The sequence below is a fragment of the Mastomys coucha genome, unplaced genomic scaffold (assembly GCF_008632895.1).
Source record: "Mastomys coucha isolate ucsf_1 unplaced genomic scaffold, UCSF_Mcou_1 pScaffold15, whole genome shotgun sequence".
Classification (NCBI taxonomy): Eukaryota; Metazoa; Chordata; class Mammalia; order Rodentia; family Muridae; genus Mastomys; species Mastomys coucha.
Window position 1 is genome coordinate 17,939,728 of NW_022196897.1, and position 20,022 is coordinate 17,959,749.

At 52.9% G+C, this 20,022-nt stretch overlaps 2 protein-coding genes across 10 annotated transcripts; one reads left to right on the forward strand and one right to left on the reverse strand.

The window, feature by feature from the left end:
- Positions 1–3,297: 3,297 nt before the first annotated feature.
- On the forward strand, positions 3,298–16,508 carry Pkn3 (protein kinase N3). Of its 9 annotated transcripts, none has more exons than XM_031369643.1 (22): positions 3,666–3,906; positions 5,635–5,867; positions 6,043–6,214; positions 6,718–6,829; positions 6,899–7,026; positions 7,195–7,378; positions 9,070–9,216; positions 9,295–9,404; positions 9,515–9,658; positions 10,891–10,966; positions 11,050–11,212; positions 11,363–11,456; positions 11,554–11,621; positions 12,324–12,387; positions 12,541–12,632; positions 12,944–13,120; positions 14,362–14,424; positions 14,528–14,604; positions 15,323–15,465; positions 15,553–15,660; positions 15,826–15,906; positions 16,016–16,500. In XM_031369643.1, the coding sequence occupies exons 1-22, from the start codon at positions 3,880–3,882 to the stop codon at positions 16,226–16,228; spliced, it is 2,676 nt and encodes an 891-aa protein (XP_031225503.1). In that variant the 5' UTR covers positions 3,666–3,879; the 3' UTR covers positions 16,229–16,500. The 9 variants fall into 9 exon arrangements, with proteins under 9 accessions (XP_031225498.1, XP_031225503.1, XP_031225495.1 ...); XM_031369637.1 differs by lacking the exon at positions 3,666–3,906 and adding an exon at positions 4,297–4,444 and having other exon boundaries at positions 5,635–5,863; positions 6,069–6,214; XM_031369641.1 differs by lacking the exon at positions 3,666–3,906 and adding an exon at positions 4,785–4,894 and having other exon boundaries at positions 5,635–5,863; positions 6,069–6,214; positions 16,016–16,508.
- On the reverse strand, positions 16,437–19,206 carry Zdhhc12 (zinc finger DHHC-type palmitoyltransferase 12). The gene is made up of 5 exons (XM_031369647.1): positions 19,049–19,206; positions 17,969–18,105; positions 17,532–17,609; positions 17,163–17,329; positions 16,437–17,055 (listed from the first exon to the last, which is right to left on the reverse strand). Exons 1-5 carry the CDS (start codon positions 19,146–19,148, stop codon positions 16,734–16,736), a joined length of 804 nt encoding a protein of 267 aa, XP_031225507.1. The 5' UTR covers positions 19,149–19,206; the 3' UTR covers positions 16,437–16,733.
- Positions 19,207–20,022: the final 816 nt, after the last annotated feature.

A 20,022-nucleotide genomic window follows, 5' to 3' on the forward strand; every position in this document is an offset into this window, starting at 1 on the left:
AGTGTAACCAAAATCTGTCTAGATGGATAGTGTGTAATTTCTGCACAGGACTCTGTTTAGTAAATACATCACTGTATACGTCAGGAATCTTGCTCCAATAAAGGAACATAAAGATTTTTTTTTTGGACTGAGGTCATTCTCCTTGTTTTGTAGTAATTTAGAAGGTACATTAATGTCTGGGGTGCTGGCTTGGAGAGGTAATCATGGCCTAAATGGTGTGAAGAAGGTTGAGTGATGCATGCAAGATTCATAAATGAACGTGGTGAATACTGACCCCCAGGATTGTGTGTGACAAAATGGCATTGTATCACCAAGCTATGTCTGTATGCCCCCTTTTGTTTTTGCTAGCATACCAGTTACTTATATTGTGTGATTCTCCTTCCCCCCACCTCCACTTCCCATATAAGCTTCCCATCATCCTCTGTGGTCTCCCTCTTTTATTTGTACACAGTATGTGTGCTCCATACCTATAATTCAAGCAATCCTTGAATTTTTGCTTACTTCAAGTATCTGGGGTTGTAGGACTCAGTATTTTAGAGAGCTTTTTGAGGGGAAAGACCTACAGAGCAAGGATTCAGAGAAAGGTAAAGGGCTATATGAGAATTGTAACTAATTTTGTGTAATTTGCTTGCTTGTACATCTGCAGGAGCAGTTTTTTGGGAGGCTAGAAGGGGGTTCTGGAAATTCTTTGGGCCTAGAGATTCCAGTTCCCCTGCTAACTCATCTTTCCAGTTCCTTTTTAATTGATTCAGCCTCCCAAATGGAACTCCAGGATGTTACAATGTCCAGTTCCATAGTAGTTTTGGAGGAGCTTTGAAGTTAATTTGGTCCCAAATAGTGTCACTGTCTCACATAAGAGTCTTAGACTGAAAGGTAAGCAAGCCAAACTTTCTGGGTCGCCATGAAGGGGTGTTTGAGGCAGAGGGTGTTGGATGGGAGGCAGGCTGATCTGGGTTAGACCAGCCTGGTCTACAGATTTCCAGGACCATCAGACCTATAAAAAAGAGCATAGTCTGTGGATATATGAAGGTTTTAGTTTTGGGCTATTAAGAACATTTGACTCTTGCAGAGGACCTGGGTTTAGTTCTCAGCACCCACTTAACTCCCAACAACCATCAGTGACTACAGTTCTGGAGAACTAAGTGTCATATTTCTTGCCTCTGCATGTACATATTGCACTGATATGGAAGCAAAACTTACATAAAAATATGTATGACAAAATTAAATGTTACTGGGGGTAACTGGTGAGATGGCTCAGCAATTAAAATCACTCATGGTGGCTCAGAACCAATTCAAAGCCTTATGGTGTGTCTGAAGACAATGACAGAGTACTCATACACAAAATAACTCTTGGGCCGGAGAGATACCACCACATGGTGGCTCACAACCATCTATAATGGGATCTGATGCCCTCTTCTGGTGTGTCTGACAACAGCAACATGTAAATATAAGTTTGTTTTTTTTTTTAAAGTTACTTTGTGCTGGGCAGTGGTGGCACACGCCTTTCGTCCCAGCACTTGGGAGGCAGAGGCAGGCAGATTTCTGAGTTCAAGGCCAACCTGGTCTACAGAGTGAGTTCCAGGACAGCCAGGGCTACACAGAGAAACCTTGCCTCAACCTCCCCCCCCCAAATTACTTTGTGTTGGTATGTGTGTTGGTGTTGTTTTTGTATGATATCTGGATGTCATGTGAGGTGGTGCCCCCTGGGTGGGGGAGCCTGAAGCCGAGGTTATTTGTGAACCACCTAATGAGTGGTAGGATCCAAACACAAGGTAGGATCCTTGCCTCTAGTATGTAGATTCTTGTAACCACTGAGCCGTTTCCTGAGCACACATTTAATTCGGAATGGGTGGTATTGTTTTTGTGTGTGTATCTTTTGAGGTGTCCATACCCCTGGCTGTTCTTGGAATTTGCTATGCAGACCACACTGTCCAGGCGTCCAGAGATCTGCATTCTGAGTGGTGGGATTAAAGGCAGGCCCAATCATCACTATCTAATTTTTATCAGGTCTAATGGATTGTAGTTGTGTAAAAAGAGCAATTACAGGATGTTTCCCAGCTCAGGCTATATCTGCACTGTTTTTACCAGAAACCTAGAATAGCTGTACCAGTGGGGTACAATAGGAAGATGTACCCTGTTCAGAACTTGAGCCACCTTCAGATTGGTCAGTCTTTAAAAGGTCTCCATGTGTGGAGCCACATACTGGATGCTGGGCTTGCAGTCTGCCTGCTGGAGAATTTGAGCACAGGTGCTTGCATCAGTAGTACAGCTGCTCAGATCCTGAGTAATTGCTTCTGCTCCCAGCTCCTTCCACGGAAGGGACTTGACCATCTCACTCTGTTTGCTGGATAGGTAGAGGACCAGTAGTTCTTTTTCTTTTTTCGAGATAGGGTTTCTCTGTATAGCCCTGGCTGTCCTGGAACTCACTCTGTAGACCAGGCTGGCCTCGAACTCAGAAATCCACCTGCCTCTGCCTCCCAAGTGCTGGGATTAAAGGCGTGCACCACTACTGCCCCGAGGGTCAGAGATTTAAAACACTGTACCTGCAAAGGACTTGGGTTTGATTCCTAACACCTACATGGACTTGATATCTTTAGACCTTCAAAGATATCAGGCATCCACATGATACACACACACATGTGGACAAAACATAAAAAAAAAAAAATCCTAAAAAGTTTCAATAATGAAAGCAGCTCCCTACCTGGGTGTTGTGCCACACACACACTTGATCCCAGCACTTGGAAGGCAGAGGGAGGTGAATGGATAGCTGGTTTTGAAGCCAGCAAAAGCTACATAGTGAGTCCCTTTCTTGAACAAAAAAAGGAGCTTCAGCAGACTTCAAACTCATCATCCACCTCTTGCTTCGGCCTTTCTGGTGCGAGGATTGTAACCTCTTGTAGACTGGTTCCACAGGTAGGTTCCAAACTACTGGTATTCACAGGATACCAGACAGGTTAGAGCCAGGATCCCCGCCTCAGACCTGAAGACTTCACATGTGGTTTTGTTGTTATTGTTTTTCGTTTGGTTGTTTTTGGTTCTTCAAGACTTGATTTCTCTGGATAGCCCTTGTCGTTTTGGAACTTGTTCTGTAGATCAGGCTGGCCTCGAACTCACAGAGGATGTGACAGCCTCTGCTTCCCAAGTGCTGGGATTGAAGGCGTGGGTGTGGTGTGCTGGAGATAACGCCAATCGCAGTTCTGTCTGGACTTCTCTACCAGGCACACAGGGTCTTCAAGGCTACACCTGGAGGGCAACACCTCCCCACCCCCCATGCTCTGGGCAAATCCTACCCACCTGAGAAGTCCCGCCCTCAACGCAGCCCCTTAAAAACCAACAAGGTGGATTCTGAGGACTGATCTAATCCTTGAGCTCTCAGCACTTCACTGAACTCGCTTCTTAGTCCCTACGGACATCCTTATGGTAAAATCAGAACCTTGACTCCGGCTGAGTCAGAAAATGTGTTTCGCACAAGTCTGAGTTGGTTCATATCTTATTTGGATCTGGCCATAATTTGGGTCAAGGTTTACTCCGAGATCGGGCCAGGCCCCAGCGCACGCTGCGGGCAAAGCTGGAGCAGAAATGGCCCTCGGCTTTCCCATCTCTAGGAAGAACAGTTGCGGTGCAGAGCGTGAGGCGCCACCACGGGAAGGGGACCCCGGATCCGCGGAGCTGAATTCGTAAGTGGGGTCCGCAACGCTGCTCCCACGTGGCCGGGAGGGGGCGCTGCTCCCCAGCACCTGCGGGGCGCGGGAGTCTCCGGAGGGGGCGCCCGTCCGCGTGTCCCGCGCCACTTCCCGGGAAGTTTCAAGTTTGAAAGTCAGGCGCTGAGGCCGGGCTTCCGGAACCGCAGTGGAGGAGAGGACTGGCGGGCAAGGCGCCATGGAGCCGGAGGGGGCGGTGCGCCAGGTGAACCGAGCGCGCGCAGCGGCCGCATTTGCAGCTCTGAGCACCCGTTGCTCGGATCTTCACCCTACTCTGGCCTCTCTGCCTGAGCCCTGGGTGAAGACGCTCTGGTCCCCAGGTCCCCGAAGTGACGGAGATCCAGCCCGGCAGCATGCCTGTTACCGTGGAATGTGCCACCGAGGGGTGGGGTTTGGGGTGGGGGGGATGAAAGGAAGAGAGCTCAAGTTCCTTAAAACTTGGTCTTCTAGAGATTTGCAGGCGGGTGGGAATTTGCCAGGAGCGCAAAGGTTGGGGTATATGGCCCTCCAAGAGGACTTGGGGGGGGGGCGTGGGGACAAGACTGTGTGCTCAGTGGGCGTTGTCCCCAATACACCACACCCACAGGCTAGAACAAGTTGGCCACTAGAGGCACTTCGCTTAACAATGTGCAAGGAACTCTTGGGTCCAACGAGAGGTCCACAATGTGGAGAGGTTCGGGTTAGCTGTGTCGTTTAAGTAGGGAAGAGAGGTAATGTTCTACGCCAGGACAGTTCGAGGTGAGGTGAGATGTTTATGTAGAAGACAGCATCTTAGTATCAAGTCAGGACATGAAGTGAAGGTGAAGTGTGGTAGCTGAGCACCTCAGTCGCTCAGGCAGCCAGTAAGGCTGGATTTCACCCCTCCCAGTACCCTTCCCCCGGAGATCCCTCTTGGCCTGTCTAGCTCATACACATTTTCCGATTTCCTGTGAGCCTCCGCCCTGCAGCAGCGGCAGCGAGGTGACTCAGGACCCCGGTGGCCAGCAGGCCCCCAGCTCTGTGAGAGCTTTGTTTGCTCAGGCCTCTGGCCTTCTTGCTTGGGGCGGCCAAAGGATTTCCTGAGCCTCGCCCTTGCCCTCTGACAGCTAAGGCAGGACCAGCCAACCTAGCTGAAGCCTGGGGCTGGGGGATTGGGGAGCCCCTAAACCAAGTAGCCATTCTTTCATGGGGCTTAGGAGATGGAACACCAAAAGGTAAGGATAAAATAGGGTGATTTTCAGGATCCTGGGGATGGGAAGAGGGTCAGCAGGAGTTGCCCTGGGCTGAGGTTAGCTTCAGAGAGAGAGGTTTCCTCCCAGACCTCTGATCTGGTGAACAGTTGCTAGCTCCTGCTTGGCACCTCTGCTACAGCACCCATCTGCCACCTATCTAAGGCAGAAGAAATAAGCTTTGGTGTTTTGGGCCACTGGCTGCCTCTTGCATGTGACCTAGAGTGAATTCTTTGCCTACATTACCTCCCAGGTTCTGCTTGGTTCTCAGGCCTAGGGAGAGCAGTGTGTCAGGCTGGAGGAGAATGGGATCATACTGTCCCTCGATCCACAGTGGCCACTCCTCCGTGTTGCCTGTGTGAGCAAGCCACCTAACCCTTCTTTGTTTTTTGCTCCTGTATAAAATGGGAATGAGAGCTAAGCATGTGGATCTGTGGCAGGGCTCTTGCTTAGCATGCTTCAGGATGTGGCTTCTTTCCCCAGGACCACAAAAGAGCGACTACTACCAAGGAGTAGGGAATTCAGTGTGTTGTTAGAGTGTAAAGCTCAGTACCCAGAAGGTACCGGGAGAACCTGGTCTGTTTTCTCTCTCACTTCTTTGAAAGGGAGACAGGAGCTAGACACACCTCAGCAGTCTGAGACACTCGGGACAGAGCGCTGCCTGTTGTGTCTGTACCTTCTCTGGTGTGAGGCAGGGGCGGCTAAGACTTCTCTGCCCTTTGCAGCCTGGGAGTGGCCAGAGAGCCCCCAAGGATGAGAAGGAGATGATCCGTCGAGCCATCCAGAAGGAGCTGAAGATCAAGGAGGGCATGGAGAACATGCGGCGTGTGGCCACAGACCGACGCCACCTGGGCCATGTGCAGCAGCTGCTGAGGGCCTCCAACCGCCGCCTGGAACAGCTGCATGGCAAGCTTCAGGAGCTGCATGCTCAGGTTCTGCTGCCGGCCTCAGCCGGTGAGTGAGGAGTCTGAATACACCCCCAGGGAGCAGGAGACTCATGAGCACCCTGATTCTAGCCTTGGCTCTGACCCTGGGGCGAGAGCACCCGACCACCCCATATCATCCATGTTGCCTATGTGAAAGGGAAGGGAGCGAGCACTGCTTCACCGAGGTCTGAACTCTAAAGGTAGGAGCATGCATACCCTACCTTGTGTTGCAGAGCCAGTGACCTCAGGACCCCAGGCACGGGCAGAGCAGTCGAGGGCTCGGCTCTTGGAGGCTTTACATAGGCAGCTGCAGGTGGAGCTGAAGGTAAAGCAGGGGGCTGAGAACATGATTCACACGTGTGCCAGCGGCACCCCCAAGGTGAGTGCTGGCATCTGATGAAGAGGCGTAGGCCTGGCTTCTCAGCTACCTGACTTAGCTCTCAGGTATAAGGAGCACAAAGCCAGGCCCTGTGCCAACAGGGAAATGCTACCCTGCCCCAACTCCTCACCTAAGGCTAGAAGTACAGGTGGTGGTGGTGGTGGGGGGGGGCAGCAAGGCTCTGATCCACACTGTCAGCAAGGTTCCACAGAAGTCTAGCGGAAGAGCCAGCCAGCTGCCAGTCCAGCTCCCAGCAGCCCACCCTCTGTGCTCCATCTGACAGAATCCTTACTACTTAGCTTGTCAAACTGATACATGTCAGATTCTGCTCGCCCCGCCATCCTCCGCCGCCGCCCATTACCTAGTTCAACAAGGGAGGCTTGCCTATAGTACCTTCCTTGTAGGGGTTTGAAGCTTGGTGTGACAGGGAGTCTCGGCCCCACCCAGGCCCTGGTGGTCTGCCATAAGCCCCATCTGATGGAGATGAGTGTCACCTCCCCTAGGAGAGGAAGCTCCTGGCAGCCGCCCAGCAGATGTTAAAGGACAGTCAGCTAAAGGTGGCCCTACTCCGGATGAAGATAAGCAGTCTGGAGGCCAGTGGGTCTCCAGAGCCAGGTGAGGCCTCTCAAGGCAGGGAGGGTGGCACCCTATGGCCGAGGCTAAAGGCTCACCTCCACCCTGCAGGCCCTGACTTGCTGGCAGAGGAGCTGCAGCACCGGCTTCGAGTAGAGGCTGCTGTGGCTGCAGGCGCCAAGAATGTGGTGAAGCTGCTTGGTGGCCAGAGGATGCAGGACCGCAAGGCACTGGCAGAGGTCAGGCTGTGTCCCCAGCTCACTGCTCTCTACAGCTCTGCTTGTGTCCATCCGCCTGTAGTGGCGCCTGCACCCAGGGCTTGCTGCCTATGGAGGGTAGCAGTGAAGACCCACGAGGTGTGGTCTGACCCCTTTAACCCACACCTCGTGTTTGTGTCTCCTCTGTAGGCCCAGGCCCAGCTCCAGGAGTCCTCTCAGAAGCTGGACCTCCTAAGGCTGGCTCTGGAATTGCTGCTGGAGAGGTTGCCTCCCACCCACTCTCTACGCAGCAGGGTGACCCGAGAGCTGCGGATGGCCATGCTTGGGAACCCCCAGCCTTTGGGGACACTTGTGAAACCCATTGCCCTGACAGGTAGGTAGCAAGGATTCTCTGTAACTTCAGAGGGCCCCTTACCTTTCGGAGAGGATGTCGAAGCATTTTGGGAAAGAGTTCAGTCCTGCTGTGTGACCTCAGGTAGCTCACATTCCCAGTCTGATTCTCGGTTTATCCATCTGTTATATAGCATACTATACTATAATATAATGTAAGATAGTATAAGTAGTGGCCCTACATGGTGGTGCATGCCTTTAATTCCAGCACTCATGAGGCAGAGGCAGAGGGATGTCTGTGAGTTCCAGCCTGGTCTTCAGAGTGAGTTCCAGGCCAGCCGGAGAGATATGGAGAGACCCTAAGTGAACAAGGGATGGAAGTGGTCTCCTGATCCACAGTATAGCTTTGTAAATCCAATAGCTTTTGACATTTCAGAACACAATCAGAGCATGGCCAGCGTGGGTGGGATTTAAATCGACAATCAGCCCACTTCCCCGGCAGTCGTGGGGCCTGGGCAGCTTGGACTACCTTTGTTGCCCTGGCTGGCCTCAAACTCAGAGATTCGCCTGCCTTTGCCTCTAGAGTGCTGGAGATTAAAGGCGTGTGCCACCAGCACCCAGCCAGAAAGTTCTTTCATACCCTGTCTGTCCTTGCAGCTGATGGACAGTTAAGAAATCATGTGAGCCGCAAGCCAGAGCCTAGCTGGTGCCTGCTTCAGAACACAGTAGACGGGGCTAGACAGAGCTCTGTTCTGTGTGGGCCCTTTGCCTAATCTTGGATAATCAAGGAGGGCTTCTTAGAACAGGAAGAGTCTGAGCTTGGCCTTGGAGGGCTCATGGGAGTGCTTTTGGTCAAGCCAGCAAGCAGGGGAAGACAAAAGAAGCCTCTTGCTTAAAGGCAAAGCATCTGAGGCTAGGGATCAGTCACAGGAAGAAGTTGGTAAAGCTCTTGCTTACTGTGTATGAGGTCCTGGGTTTGGTCCCTAGCACCAAATAAACTGCAATGGTAGCACACACCTATAACCCAACCCCCTGGGAAGTGAGGCAGGAGGATCAGGAGTTCAAGGGCATCTTAGCTACATAGTGAGTTGTTCCAGGCCAACTTAGGCTAACAAGGTCCTGCCTTTAAACAAAAACAAAAACATATGCTAGTTTGTAGCTGAACCTCCATGTCCTAAGGTAAGTATATTGCCTGGATACCACCCCTTGGTATTTCTGTGAAGGCTCCAAGCCCAGCCTACCAAAATGGTGTCGCTGGACCCAGTTTCTGTCCTCAGGAGCTCCTGGGTGTCCGCTGTGTCCTCCTCTCCTCCTCTACCCTTTGAGACAAAACTCTCAGTGATCTTAGACAAAACATGTTTTGTCCCTTGGGACTCTCTCCCTCACTGATCAAGAGGGCGCAGGTAGCCAGACTGCTGCTCGTGTGCCTGCCCCTGTGCACTTGAGACCATGGTGCCCTCCAGGCCCTGAGCTCAAGGTAGCAGTTTCCCCCAACCCGTGTCTTCACAAAGTTCCTGGAGAAGACCTGTTCTTACATTACTGCTGTGTTCTGCCACTGCATAGGCACCCAGGAAGGAGAGCTAGTAGGGCTGCTAAGGATGCTGGGTGGTTACCAAGTGTAGGTAGGGTTTAGATCAGCTTCTTCTAACTCTAACCCTCCTAGAACAGCTGGTGTCCCTCTGGGGTTCCATTGGTTGTGGCTACTGACTGAGGGCTCCCCTGACTCCCAACTAGGGACACTGCAAGTTCGCCTCCTGGGCTGCAAAGATCTTCTGGTAGCTGTGCCTGGACGGTCCCCCATGGCTGTCCTGGCAGGTAGCCCTTCTGAAAGCTGGCTCCGAACCAGGTCCCGGCAGCATCGTGGTGGAGGCGAGCTGGGCAGTGAGTAAGGAGGAGCCATGGGAGGTGGTAGGGGCCCCTGCTCAGGCCATGTCCTAAATCCAAGCCTTGGTACTACAGGTGAAGTACTGGCTGTGTTGAAGGTTGACAATCGTGTTGTGGGCCAGACAGGATGGGGACTGGTGGCTGAGAAATCCTGGGACCAGGCTTTTGTCATCTCCTTGGACCGAGTGAGGCTGGCCTTTGTGTGGTTAGGGTTGGCTGTGGGGTATAGGGAGCGGGACACCCAGGTGAGGGCTGATGCCAAACTCCATTCCTCAGCCTGGTCTTTTCCACACAGGCTCGTGAGCTAGAGATCGGGGTTCACTGGCGGGACTGGCGACAGTTGTGTGGTGTGGCGTTCCTGAAGCTTGAGGACTTCCTTGACAATGCCTGTCACCAGCTTTCTCTCAGTCTGGTGCCGCAGGGGCGACTCTTTGTCCAGGTTCCTACTGACCCCTGACCTCTAACAAGGGATCTTTAGGACTGACATTTTGGGTTGGGTGATGGCTCAGTAGGTATAGTGTTTACTGTGCAAGCATGAGGACTTGAGTTCAAGTCCCCAGCATCCATGTAAAAACTATGTATGGCATCATGTGTCTATTACTTCACGGCTGGCTATACAGGGACAGATGGATTCCCCAGACTCACTGGCCAGCCAGTCTAGCTGAAACAGTGAATTCCAGGTTCAGTGAGGAATCCTGTCTCAAAAAATAAGGTGGAAGAGTAGATACTTGGGGTGGTGTCAACCTCTGCCTACATTGGTGAGCACACCTGTGTGTGTGTCTGTGAGTGATAACAGCTAGTAACTCTTGTAAGGTGGGACTTTAGGGATGGAGACAGACCCACAGGGAGGCTCACATCTCTACCCTGAGTTTGTCCTGCCTCCTAAGACATCTAGAATATGTAAGTGCGTCTCCCCTATGCCTCAGTTTCTCCACTGGCATTAATGAGGATTCAATATCATGTCTGGGTGCTCTGAGTTCCACTTCATACTAGCTTCACCTCATTGTTAGGATAAAACACCAGCCAAGACAACTGAAGGCAGGGAAGGGTTCATTTCATTTTACAGATTTACAGCCTATACCCTCTCTCCCTTCTCTGCTCTTCTCCCACCCCCGCTTCTTTCTTTTTTCTGAGACAAGGTTTCTCTGTGTAGCCCTGGCTGTCCTGGAACTCACTCTGTAGACCAGGCTGGCCTCAAACTCACAAAGATCCTCCTGCCTCTGCCCCTTTTCCCCCAGTGCTGGATTAATGGTGTGCTCCACCACCGCCCAGTTTACAGCCTATCTTGAAGGGAGTCAAGGCAGAAACTTAATAAGCAGGAACTGAAAGCAGAAAGCATGGAACCCTGTTTGCTGGCTTGCTCTCTGCCTCCCTCCCAAGCTCGTGCTTGGCTAGCTTTCTTATATAGCCCAGTACCACTTGCCTAGGGATGGTGCCGCCCACAGTGTGCTAGATCCTCCTACATCAACAATCAAGGCAGTCTTCCCGAGAATTGTCCACGAGAATTGTCCACGAGCCATGTAATCTAGGCAGTCCCTCTCTGATGTGTCATATGGAAAGTTAACACTAACTAGGATACCTCCATGGCTGAGATCGGGAGCTGGCACTGGGCGGGGCCTAGCCAGCAGAGTGAAAGGTGGGCCAGTTCCAGCTTTGTTCATGTCCCTCTAGGTAACCTTCTGTGAGCCTGTCATTGAAAGGAGGCCTCGGCTGCAGAGGCAGAGACGCATTTTCTCTAAGCGGAGAGGTGTGGAGGGAACAGACTGTGTGAGGAGAGGGCTGGGCTGACCGTTGGGAATGCTGGGACTGAGCACCATCTGCCTCCTCTAGGCCAGAATTTCCTGAGAGCTTCCCAGATGAACCTCAGCATGGCAGCCTGGGGGCGCCTGGTCATGAGCTTGCTGCCCCCCTGCAGCTCACCAAGCACAGTCAGTCCCCCTAAAGGGTGCCCTTCAACGGTAGCCTGTGGGACCTCCGATGCTGCTTCCCCCAGGTGAGCCACCTGGCACAGACTGTACGCTTCTCTGAGGCTCTGTCCCTCCAGGTTCTGTGAGTGCTGTCTTTTGCCTCCTCTGAGCCCTCTGTCCTTTGACATGGCCGTGCCCCTCCCCCCTCCATGTGCTCAAGACTGTCCTTCTTACAGTAACTTCCTGCCTATGAGGACTCTCTCAGAAGATACGAAGCCTCCTCCCAAGCCCCCACGCCTCTATCTCCGAGAACCAGCCCCAGGGACTCCTGTAAGGGATTCTGGAGGTCGGGTGGCAATGCGGAGGTTGCCAAGCGGGAAAGAGGGACAGTAACTCTGCTCTGTTCTGAACACATCTGTCCCCACAGTGTACCAAGCGCCCCCACATGGACCCTAGAACTGGAGTAGTGCCCGCCCTGGCAGTCTTATCCACCAGGTACTCACTGGCTTCCATTCATTTAGAGACTTGGTTTTTTGGTGAGACAGGGTTTCTCTGTGTAGCCCTGGCTGTCCTGGAACTCACTCTGTAGACCAGGCTGGCCTCGAACTCAGAAATCTGCCTGCCTCTGCCTCCCAAGTGCTGGGATTAAAGGTGTGCGCCACCACCGCCCAGCTGTATCCAGTGCTCTTAACCACTGAACCATCTCTTCTTTGTTTCTTTATTTTCTCCTTCTCTTCTTCCTTCTCTTCCTCCTTCTTTCTCTGTGTAACTCTGACTGTCCTGGAACTCCCTATGTAGACCAGGTTAGCCTTGAATTCATGTTCTGACTGTCTCTGCCTCTAGAGTGCTGGGATTAAAAGTGTGCCCCACCACCACTCGGTTTGCATCCGACTTTTCTAAAGTTGGTTCTGGGCATGAAACGTAAGCCATTTCACTGACGGAGACTTACTCAGTCTTTTTTAAAAATAAGGTCTTGTAGTGTAACCCAGGCTGGTTGAACTTGTGGTTTTCCTGCTACTACAGTCTGGGTGCTGGGATTACAAGTGTACAGCATCACTCCTCGTACATACTGATTTGATTGACACCTCACTCCCTAGCTCCTTGGGTATCAAATTGACTTGCTCAATGCCTTTCTTTGCTGAATGCAGTTTATAAATTCTAGATGTGGGGACAGTCTAGGCCCTTTCTCTCTTGCAGGAATCCCCCCAGACTTCAAGACTTCCGATGTTTGGCTGTGCTGGGCCGGGGACACTTTGGGAAGGTAGGTTGTTGAGGATGATGTAGTGGAGTTAGTGAATGGGCGAGCATTGTCCCAGCACATTAGCTGGAGATGCTGGGATTGCAGGGTACTGTGTGGGGAGGGAGGTGAAGGCTCTCTGTCCTTACCTGGAGCCCAACTTTTTCTGGTCCCTAGGTCCTCCTGGTCCAGTACAAAGGAACAGGAAAATACTATGCTATCAAGGCACTGAAGAAGCAGGAAGTGCTCAGCCGGGATGAGATTGATAGGTGTGTATAACTGAGAAGTATGTGATCTTGGAAGCCTGGAGTGGCCAACCTGAGCTCCAAAAGGAAGCTCACGATCCCAAGGGCCAGGTTCACGCTCTCTTTTTGGCCCCGGGCAAGCCCTCTTGTCTTTTAGTAACCCAGGTACCTCTATAAATAGGACTGTGGTACTTTCGCAGGTTTGAAGCCTTCCCCACATGTGAACCATCAACTTAACTCCTTAGCTCCCTGAGTACTCAGCCAGCCAGAGGTGGTGTTTGGGTGTCAGGGCACACACAGCCCATGGAGGGAACATTCCATGTCTTCCCTTACAGCCTGTACTGTGAGAAGAGGATCCTGGAGACTGTGGGTCGTACAGGGCACCCCTTTCTGCTTGCTCTCCTTGCCTGCCTCCAGACCTCCAGTCACGCCTGCTTTGTTACTGAGTTTCTGCCTGGAGGAGACCTCATGATGCAGATTCACGAGGATGTCTTTCCTGAGCCTCAGGCCTGGTGGGTTTTCTAGTTACTTGATGCTTGCTCCCTTGGGGATAGGGGAGTACCCAGCAGACAAAAAGCACAGGATTGTGAGGAGTCTTGGTGGGACATTACAGCATGTGAGGACTTCATTGGCATAGCTGTGGATGGAATCTGTCATCACAGTTTTCTGAGGTTGCTGCACAGATGAGAGTCATGTTTGCTAATGGCCTACCACAGGACTGTAGCAAGTCTGCCTAACCAGCTCCAGTTGCTGCTCTGCTTACAACAGTCTAACTCAGCACATCAGCTTTCACCCTAGTGTGTGACCCTGTGTCAAATCTCAGATCCTCATTTTAATGCGTGGCTGTGCATGGCCACCTGCGATTGAATGCAGGAGCCCTCAGCCGCCAGAAGAGGGCACCAGATCTCCTGACTCTGATAGAGGAAATCCTGTTTAGGTATGGGTAGTGGGACAAAGAGTAGTACTTCCTATAAATGCCAGGCCATCTCTCTAGCCTCTCAGATCCTGACTTGAGTGAAAGTCATGATGACTATCCCCCCCCCCCCCAGGCTGCTGGGAAGATGTCCACACTGAGCTTTGAACCTAGGGCTTAGTGTGTGTCAGGCTCTACCACTGAGCTACATCTTCAGCCCTTTATTTGTGTTATGTTTTTTTTGGAGGGGGTAGGGGGGTGAGACAGGGTTTCTCTGTACAGCCTTGGCTGTCCTGGAACTCATTGTGTAGACCAGGCTGGCCTTGAACTCAGAAATCCACCTGCCTCTGCCTCCCAAGTGCTGGGATTAAAGGCGTGCATCACCACTGCCCAGCTTGTGTTAATGGTTTTTTTCAGAGGGTTTTTCTGTGTAGCCCCGGCTTTTCTGGAACTTGCTCTATATACCAGGCTGGCCTCGAACTCAGAGATCTGCCTGCTTTTGTCTCCTGAGTGCTGGGATTAAAGGCATGTACCACCACCACCACCACCAGGCTTTTGTTTGCTTTTTGAAATAAGGTTCCACTATATAGACCGGTCTGGCCTCAAACTTGCTATCCTCCAGCCTCAGCCTCCCAAGTAGCTGGGATTATAGACCTATGCTACTAGACCCAGTAGCTCTGCCGCAGCTGAGCACAGGAGGACAGGTCATTCACACATAACACCGGGATACTTTGGGCCCTTCCAGCATTAGTTTGTGTAGTCTCGTCCATGCCTGAGTCTGGCCAGGGCCTTCTGGTACCTCCCAGTGCCAGGCCTGAATTCTTCCTGTACCTCCTTCAGCTTCTACCTGGCATGCGTGGTCCTGGGGCTGCAGTTCCTCCATGAGAAGAGGATTATTTACAGGTAGGCTTTGCCCAGGGGATGTGAGGGTGGGCCGGGGAGCTTTCCCTGTGCTGCTGTTGTGCCCCAGGTCTCAGCCCTTTGATCTTCACCATTCCGCCATCAGGGATCTGAAATTGGATAATCTACTACTGGATGCCCAGGGGTTCCTCAAGATTGCAGACTTTGGGCTGTGCAAGGAAGGTAGGCTCCTGTCCTGGAATCACATCCTCTTGTCTTGCCCAGGCCAGCCAGAAACCTTTCTACTCATGGGTGTCCAGCCCTGCCCTTCTTCCTGACCCTCATTAGGGGAACAGCTGAGAACACCCTAATCTGTGGTTGGCCAGAGAAGCTATAACCTCGCTCATACAGTCACTGCACGACGACCATGGCCTACAGAGCCTAGGGGGCATAGCAAACCTTGTTATTGGGCATCATAAAGGCTGGCACCAATTGATAAATGTATGTATGTATGGTATATACCTCACATATATATATATATATATACACACACACATATATACATATATGTATATGTTACACTATGTGTGTATGCATGATTTCATTGCTGGGTTTTGACCCATGGTCTCACATACACTAGGCAACTGCTCTACTACTGAGTCACACCTCCATCTCTGGCCTTGATTTTTTTAAAAACTGCTTTGTATGTGTATGGGTGCTTTGTAGCATGTATGCCTGTGCACCAGATGTATGTCTAGTGCCCATGGAGGCCAGGAGCAGCCTTCAGATACCTTGAAACTGGAGACGTTCACAAGCTACCACGTGGGTTCTGGGAATCAAACGTGTCCTTTCTTAACCAGCGAGCCACCTCTTCAGGCCCCTTCCCCCATTGACTCTTATAAGCAGAACTATAGTGAGTGAGCCACAGCCAGCAGGCACTGGTGTGGATGTTGGTTTGCAGGAATTGGCTTTGGTGACCGGACCAGCACTTTCTGTGGCACCCCAGAGTTCCTGGCTCCCGAGGTTTTGACGCAGGAGGCTTACACACGGGCTGTGGATTGGTGGGGGCTGGGTGTGCTGCTCTATGAGATGTTAGTGGGTGAGGTAAGTGCTAGGGCAGGGCTTCCAGGGCCTCTGGGGGTAGGGACAGTGGGATAGCCTGCATAGCCTGCTGAACCCCAATCTCCACAGTGTCCATTCCCAGGGGACACAGAAGAGGAGGTGTTTGAATGCATCGTCAATGCTGATGTCCCATATCCCCACTTTCTGTCAGTGCAAGGGCTCGAACTCATTCGGAAGGTGAGACCCAAGGTCCAGGGCTTGGCTGGGCAGCTGCTTGTAACTCGTGGGTACCCTGCTTCCACCTTGGGGCCCTATAGCATAGCTTAAGTACAGTACCTGTAGGGCAGCCAGTGTCTGGAGTGGCGTGCCCTCAGGTTAACATCCTGCCCTACTTCCTGACAGCTCCTCCAGAAGTCCCCAGAGAAGCGGCTAGGGGCAGGAGAACAGGACGCAGAGGAGATCAAGGTTCAGCCATTCTTCAGGGTATGTAGCCAGAACCCAGCAGTCTCCTTTGCCTGGTGAGGTGGGGAGGCTGGGCGACCTCTGGGGTCTGCTGTACCCACATTCTCATACTTCCTTTACCTTGTTTCAGACTACCAACTGGCAGGCCTTGCTGGCCCGCACTGTCCAGCCCCCCTTTGTGCCTACCCTCTGTGGGCCTGCAGACCTTCGTTACTTCGAGGGAGAGTTCACCAGCCTGCCTCCAACCCTGACCCCACCAGTCCTCCAGAGTTCCCTCACCGCACGCCAACAGGCTGCCTTCCGGGACTTTGACTTTGTGTCTGAGCAGTTCTTGGAGTCCTGAGGGTCTCCTGGCACCTCTGCCAGACTGTAGGAAGCCTCCACTCATCCATGTGCCTGGGCCAAAGTATTTAACGAGCATGTGGGATTCCAGGTAGTGGCTGTGGGGCTGCTGTTCGAGGCTCTTCTCAGTGTCCCTGCTGTGTCTATAACCCTCTCCTTATTCTTCTGCTTCCTGGGAGACCCCAGACCAGGAAAGACCCCACGGCAGCGTGGTTTCTCTTTTTAATACTTGACTTTATATAGACTATTAAATTAATAAAACTGTACACTCGAGGTAGCCAGGCCAGGGGTTGTGCTGGCGTCTAGGTTCTCTTTGAACACGCCTCCCCCAACTTATCTCCTTTTCCTCTATGTCTTCCTTTAGGGAGTGACAGGGGGGTTCTGTCTGCTTCTCTGCTGAGGCTGGAAGCCCTAGGAAGGAGTAAAGGCCTTCGGCTCACTGGGCTCATCTCCAGCTGGCACAGCCTCTGGCTTTTAGGCACAAAGCAGCCTTCTCTCCAGCAACCCTAGACAACCTGGCTGCTGCCTTCCCCGTCTTCCTCAGCCCAGAGTGTCTCCCAGGGTCCAGAGGGCCAACCACAGAAAAAGTGGGCCAGATTTCGAGTCGGACCTCGGTCAAAGGGGTTGCTGGTGCGCTGGCGGAGGTAGGAGATTCGGTGTGAGGATATGAACTCCCAGGTAGTAGTGTTCCTGGCTACCAGGTAGAGGTGGGAGGCCAGGAGCAGGCCAACCACTAAGGCAAAGAAGGAGAGCAACAGGAAGGTGGTGAACAGGAGCCCAGCAGACCGGAGCCACAGCCCCCAGGGCTGGAAGAACTGGAGACCAGACCTAGAGGGCAGGGATGGAGAGCTAGGGCTGGGGAATGCAGGGTCCCAAGGAGTCCTGCTCCGTGCATGCCTGTGTGCATGCCATCTGCACTGCCCCCATGCACCTACCATGCCAAGCACAGGCCCCACAGCAGAACCACCAGCTGCAGTGCCAGGTAGGCCACAAAGAGCGGATGGTTGCGTTCACCCACACAGTTCTCCATCCAGGGACAGTGGTGATCGTAGCGGCGAACACAGCGGCGGCACTCACGACAGTGCCGGGCACGCAGGGGCTGCTGTGGGTACAGAGGGCAGTTTGGGCTCAGTGCTGCCCACCCCGGTGGGTCCTCCTTTGGGGAGAGGGCTGAAGACCAGAGGCAGGTCCTAACTTTGGGAGGCATTCCTGAAGAGGAGGCAGGGTTAAAGTGCCAGGGTACCAAGGCAAGGAGTCTTAATTTGGCCCACTTCCTCCCACAAGAGTATGTGTGTATCACCTACCGGCACCAGGCAGTATCTGCAGCGCCGAAGTGGGATAGCCTGAGGAACCATGGCTCTCTGTTCCTCCTTGGACTCCTCCTGAAAATGAGACAAAGGCTAGGAGTTTGGCTTGGGGGTATCTCCTTCCTTGGAAGGCAGATGATACTGGGGGCATTTCTTTCAGAGCCACTTGGTTCCAATTGTGCAGGACTTGGGGCCTATCCCATGTAGAAGGGAGGCATGCATACTAGATGCTTGGTGGCCTTTGCAAGACAATTGTCCTCACTTGGGTCTTGGTGATATCATCATTGTAGGAGCAAAAAACACAGGGTGGGCAAGAGGCTTCATCAAGATGCCCCCACAATGTATGCAGCTCAGGGCTTAACATCGATATGTTTCTGAGGTCTCACTTCCCTGCTGGCCCAAGGAGGTGTTTGGACCTCACGGTCCCTGGTTACCTGAGGCTGGGGCTGAGTAGTCACGTAGCCGGGGTCCATGAGTGACACAGCCAGATAAAGCAGCAGGGAGCTCAGCACCAGGAGCAGGAAAGTGAGGGGCAGGAACAGCTCCCCTTGCTCTTCCCATTGGCGTAGCTCTGGGGAAGCCAGAGGACAGTGAGGCCCATAGCAAGAGAAGAGAAAGTAGCTGGAGGTGATGGAAAGGCTAGACCCGATGGATGTGAAAGGGGAAAGGGATTCCCCATGGGAGGACTCAGCTCTCAAGAAGGGTGGGGCCAGGAGCTCCAGCTAGGAAAGTCCCAGCCTGTTTAAACCGGTGGTAATGAATGAGGATTCTGGAGAGGTGGGAGGGGTGAGAAGTAAGGGGACATGGTGACACCAGACAGCTGAGTGTAGGCAACTCTAGTACCCTTAGTTGAAAGAGAGCAGAGGTTTTGAAGGTGGCTGACTCCTGGTGTGGAAGCCTGAGGACAAAGGGCAAAAGCAATGGTGGGAAGGCTGCAGAGGAAGCCTCAGTGGTGGGCTCTGTTGCTTCTAGAAGGGAAACCCAGGTTGCGGGGAGGCGGTGGGGGGTGCTGCTGAAGGGAATGATGGGGAAAGGAGATCCGATTGTCCTCCCCGAAGGCGAAGGTGGGAAACCTGCTCCCCGCTATAGTGGCGTTCTTTGGGGCAGTTAGTCGTCTCTTAGGATTTTGGGGAGTGGACCAGAAAGCCAAGTCCTTAAGTCTAGTCGATTTCTTAATCTTATTTAGGGAGCGGTTGAGAGGCAATTTCTGGGAAGCCCAGGGGTGGGAGAGATGAGGCCTCTGGTCGGTCCTCGGATTTGATGGGCTCTGGTGGTCTTTGGATGGATGGATATCTGTCGGTGACAGGAAATTACAGGGATTCATTAGGGACTAACTTGGGAATCGGGCGGAGAGAGGATGGCCCCTGGACCGACATATGAGAAAGACGCTTGAGGTGGGAGATGGAAATGGAGATCTCAATGTGTCGAGGATTAGGGGGACCCCGGTGAAGCCCACACGTGAAGGGAACCACGCGGGATCGGGTGGGCTCAGGGTGGCGCGGTATCTGGCTCACCGGTGTCGTGCAGGAAGAGCACCAGAGTGATTCCCCAGGTCAGCACGGTGTGCCCAGTCCGCACCAGCATCCCAGAGTTGAGCAGCGGCCAGAGAGCCATGGCCTTGGCCCCCGCCCGAGCCCACCCGGAAGAAGCGCGCGGAAGGTGGGGCCGCGGAACAACGGGGCTGCGGCAACGCGGGGATTGGTGGCTCTGCACTAGGGGCGGGGCACGGGCGGCTCAGGGAGGCTATCTATTGGGTGCCACCAGCGGCCCCTCAGGCCAACAGGTGCCCGAGGAGGCTGAGGGCTGGGCCCGCGCGTGCACAGCCCATAACTCCCTAACTCCGCCTCCTGTGGGCCAGGTAACTTTGCAAAATCCGGAGCGGAAGCCTCCGAAGACAACCCCCCCACCCCCACATGCGCATGCGTGCCTGTCTTTGATTCCCGGAGGCCACGCAGTGCTAGCTCCTAAGGGGCGATGGGCCGGGCTTGCACGAGGTACGCCTTGATGACATCCTTGCTTCTTATTCGTTTTCTGATATTGCAAACGGATGATGGGAAAGAGGAGGGTTCTGGTACGGAATCTGGACATGCATGGTCCAGCTTGGTGTCAGAAATAAATTGTCCGTCCCATGATATTCGAGGCAAGTTACTGAACTTATTTAAGCTACTTTCTGCTTCTTCAATGGGGTTGGTGATAGTACCCACGTCATAGACAGGCATCTGTCTCCCCTGCTACCACCACGACCCAGCCAGCCAGACTTTCTCTCCTTGTATTCCTAGGACCTCCCCCATTCAGCTGACTTCCACCTGATTACCCTCTTCCAGCCCAACCACCGGCCCCCCACCAGTATGCACGGGATTTGTTTTGATTAAATAGACATCCCTTTTTATGTAGGGGAACTGACTTCCCAAGGCCAGGGTGGTTCTGGAAGGATTAGTTGTCCATCGTGTGTGTGTGTGTGTGTGTGTGTGTGTGTGTGTGTGTGTGT

Excerpts from the sequence above, each read along its gene's own strand:
- Pkn3 (XM_031369634.1), top strand. The coding sequence starts at position 4,415 with ATGTTCTACGCCAGGACAGTTCGAGGTGAG. Across the intron at positions 7,027-7,194 it reads ACCGCAAGGCACTGGCAGAG|GCCCAGGCCCAGCTCCAGGA; the intron begins GTCAGGCTGTGT and ends TCTCCTCTGTAG. Across the intron at positions 11,622-12,323 it reads CTGGCAGTCTTATCCACCAG|GAATCCCCCCAGACTTCAAG; the intron begins GTACTCACTGGC and ends TCTCTCTTGCAG.
- Zdhhc12 (XM_031369647.1), bottom strand. The coding sequence starts at position 19,148 with ATGGCTCTCTGGCCGCTGCTCAACTCTGGGATGCTGGTGCGGACTGGG. Across the intron at positions 18,106-19,048 it reads GCTCTTCCTGCACGACACCG|AGCTACGCCAATGGGAAGAG; the intron begins GTGAGCCAGATA and ends TGGCTTCCCCAG. Across the intron at positions 17,330-17,531 it reads GCAGATACTGCCTGGTGCCG|CAGCCCCTGCGTGCCCGGCA; the intron begins GTAGGTGATACA and ends CTGTACCCACAG.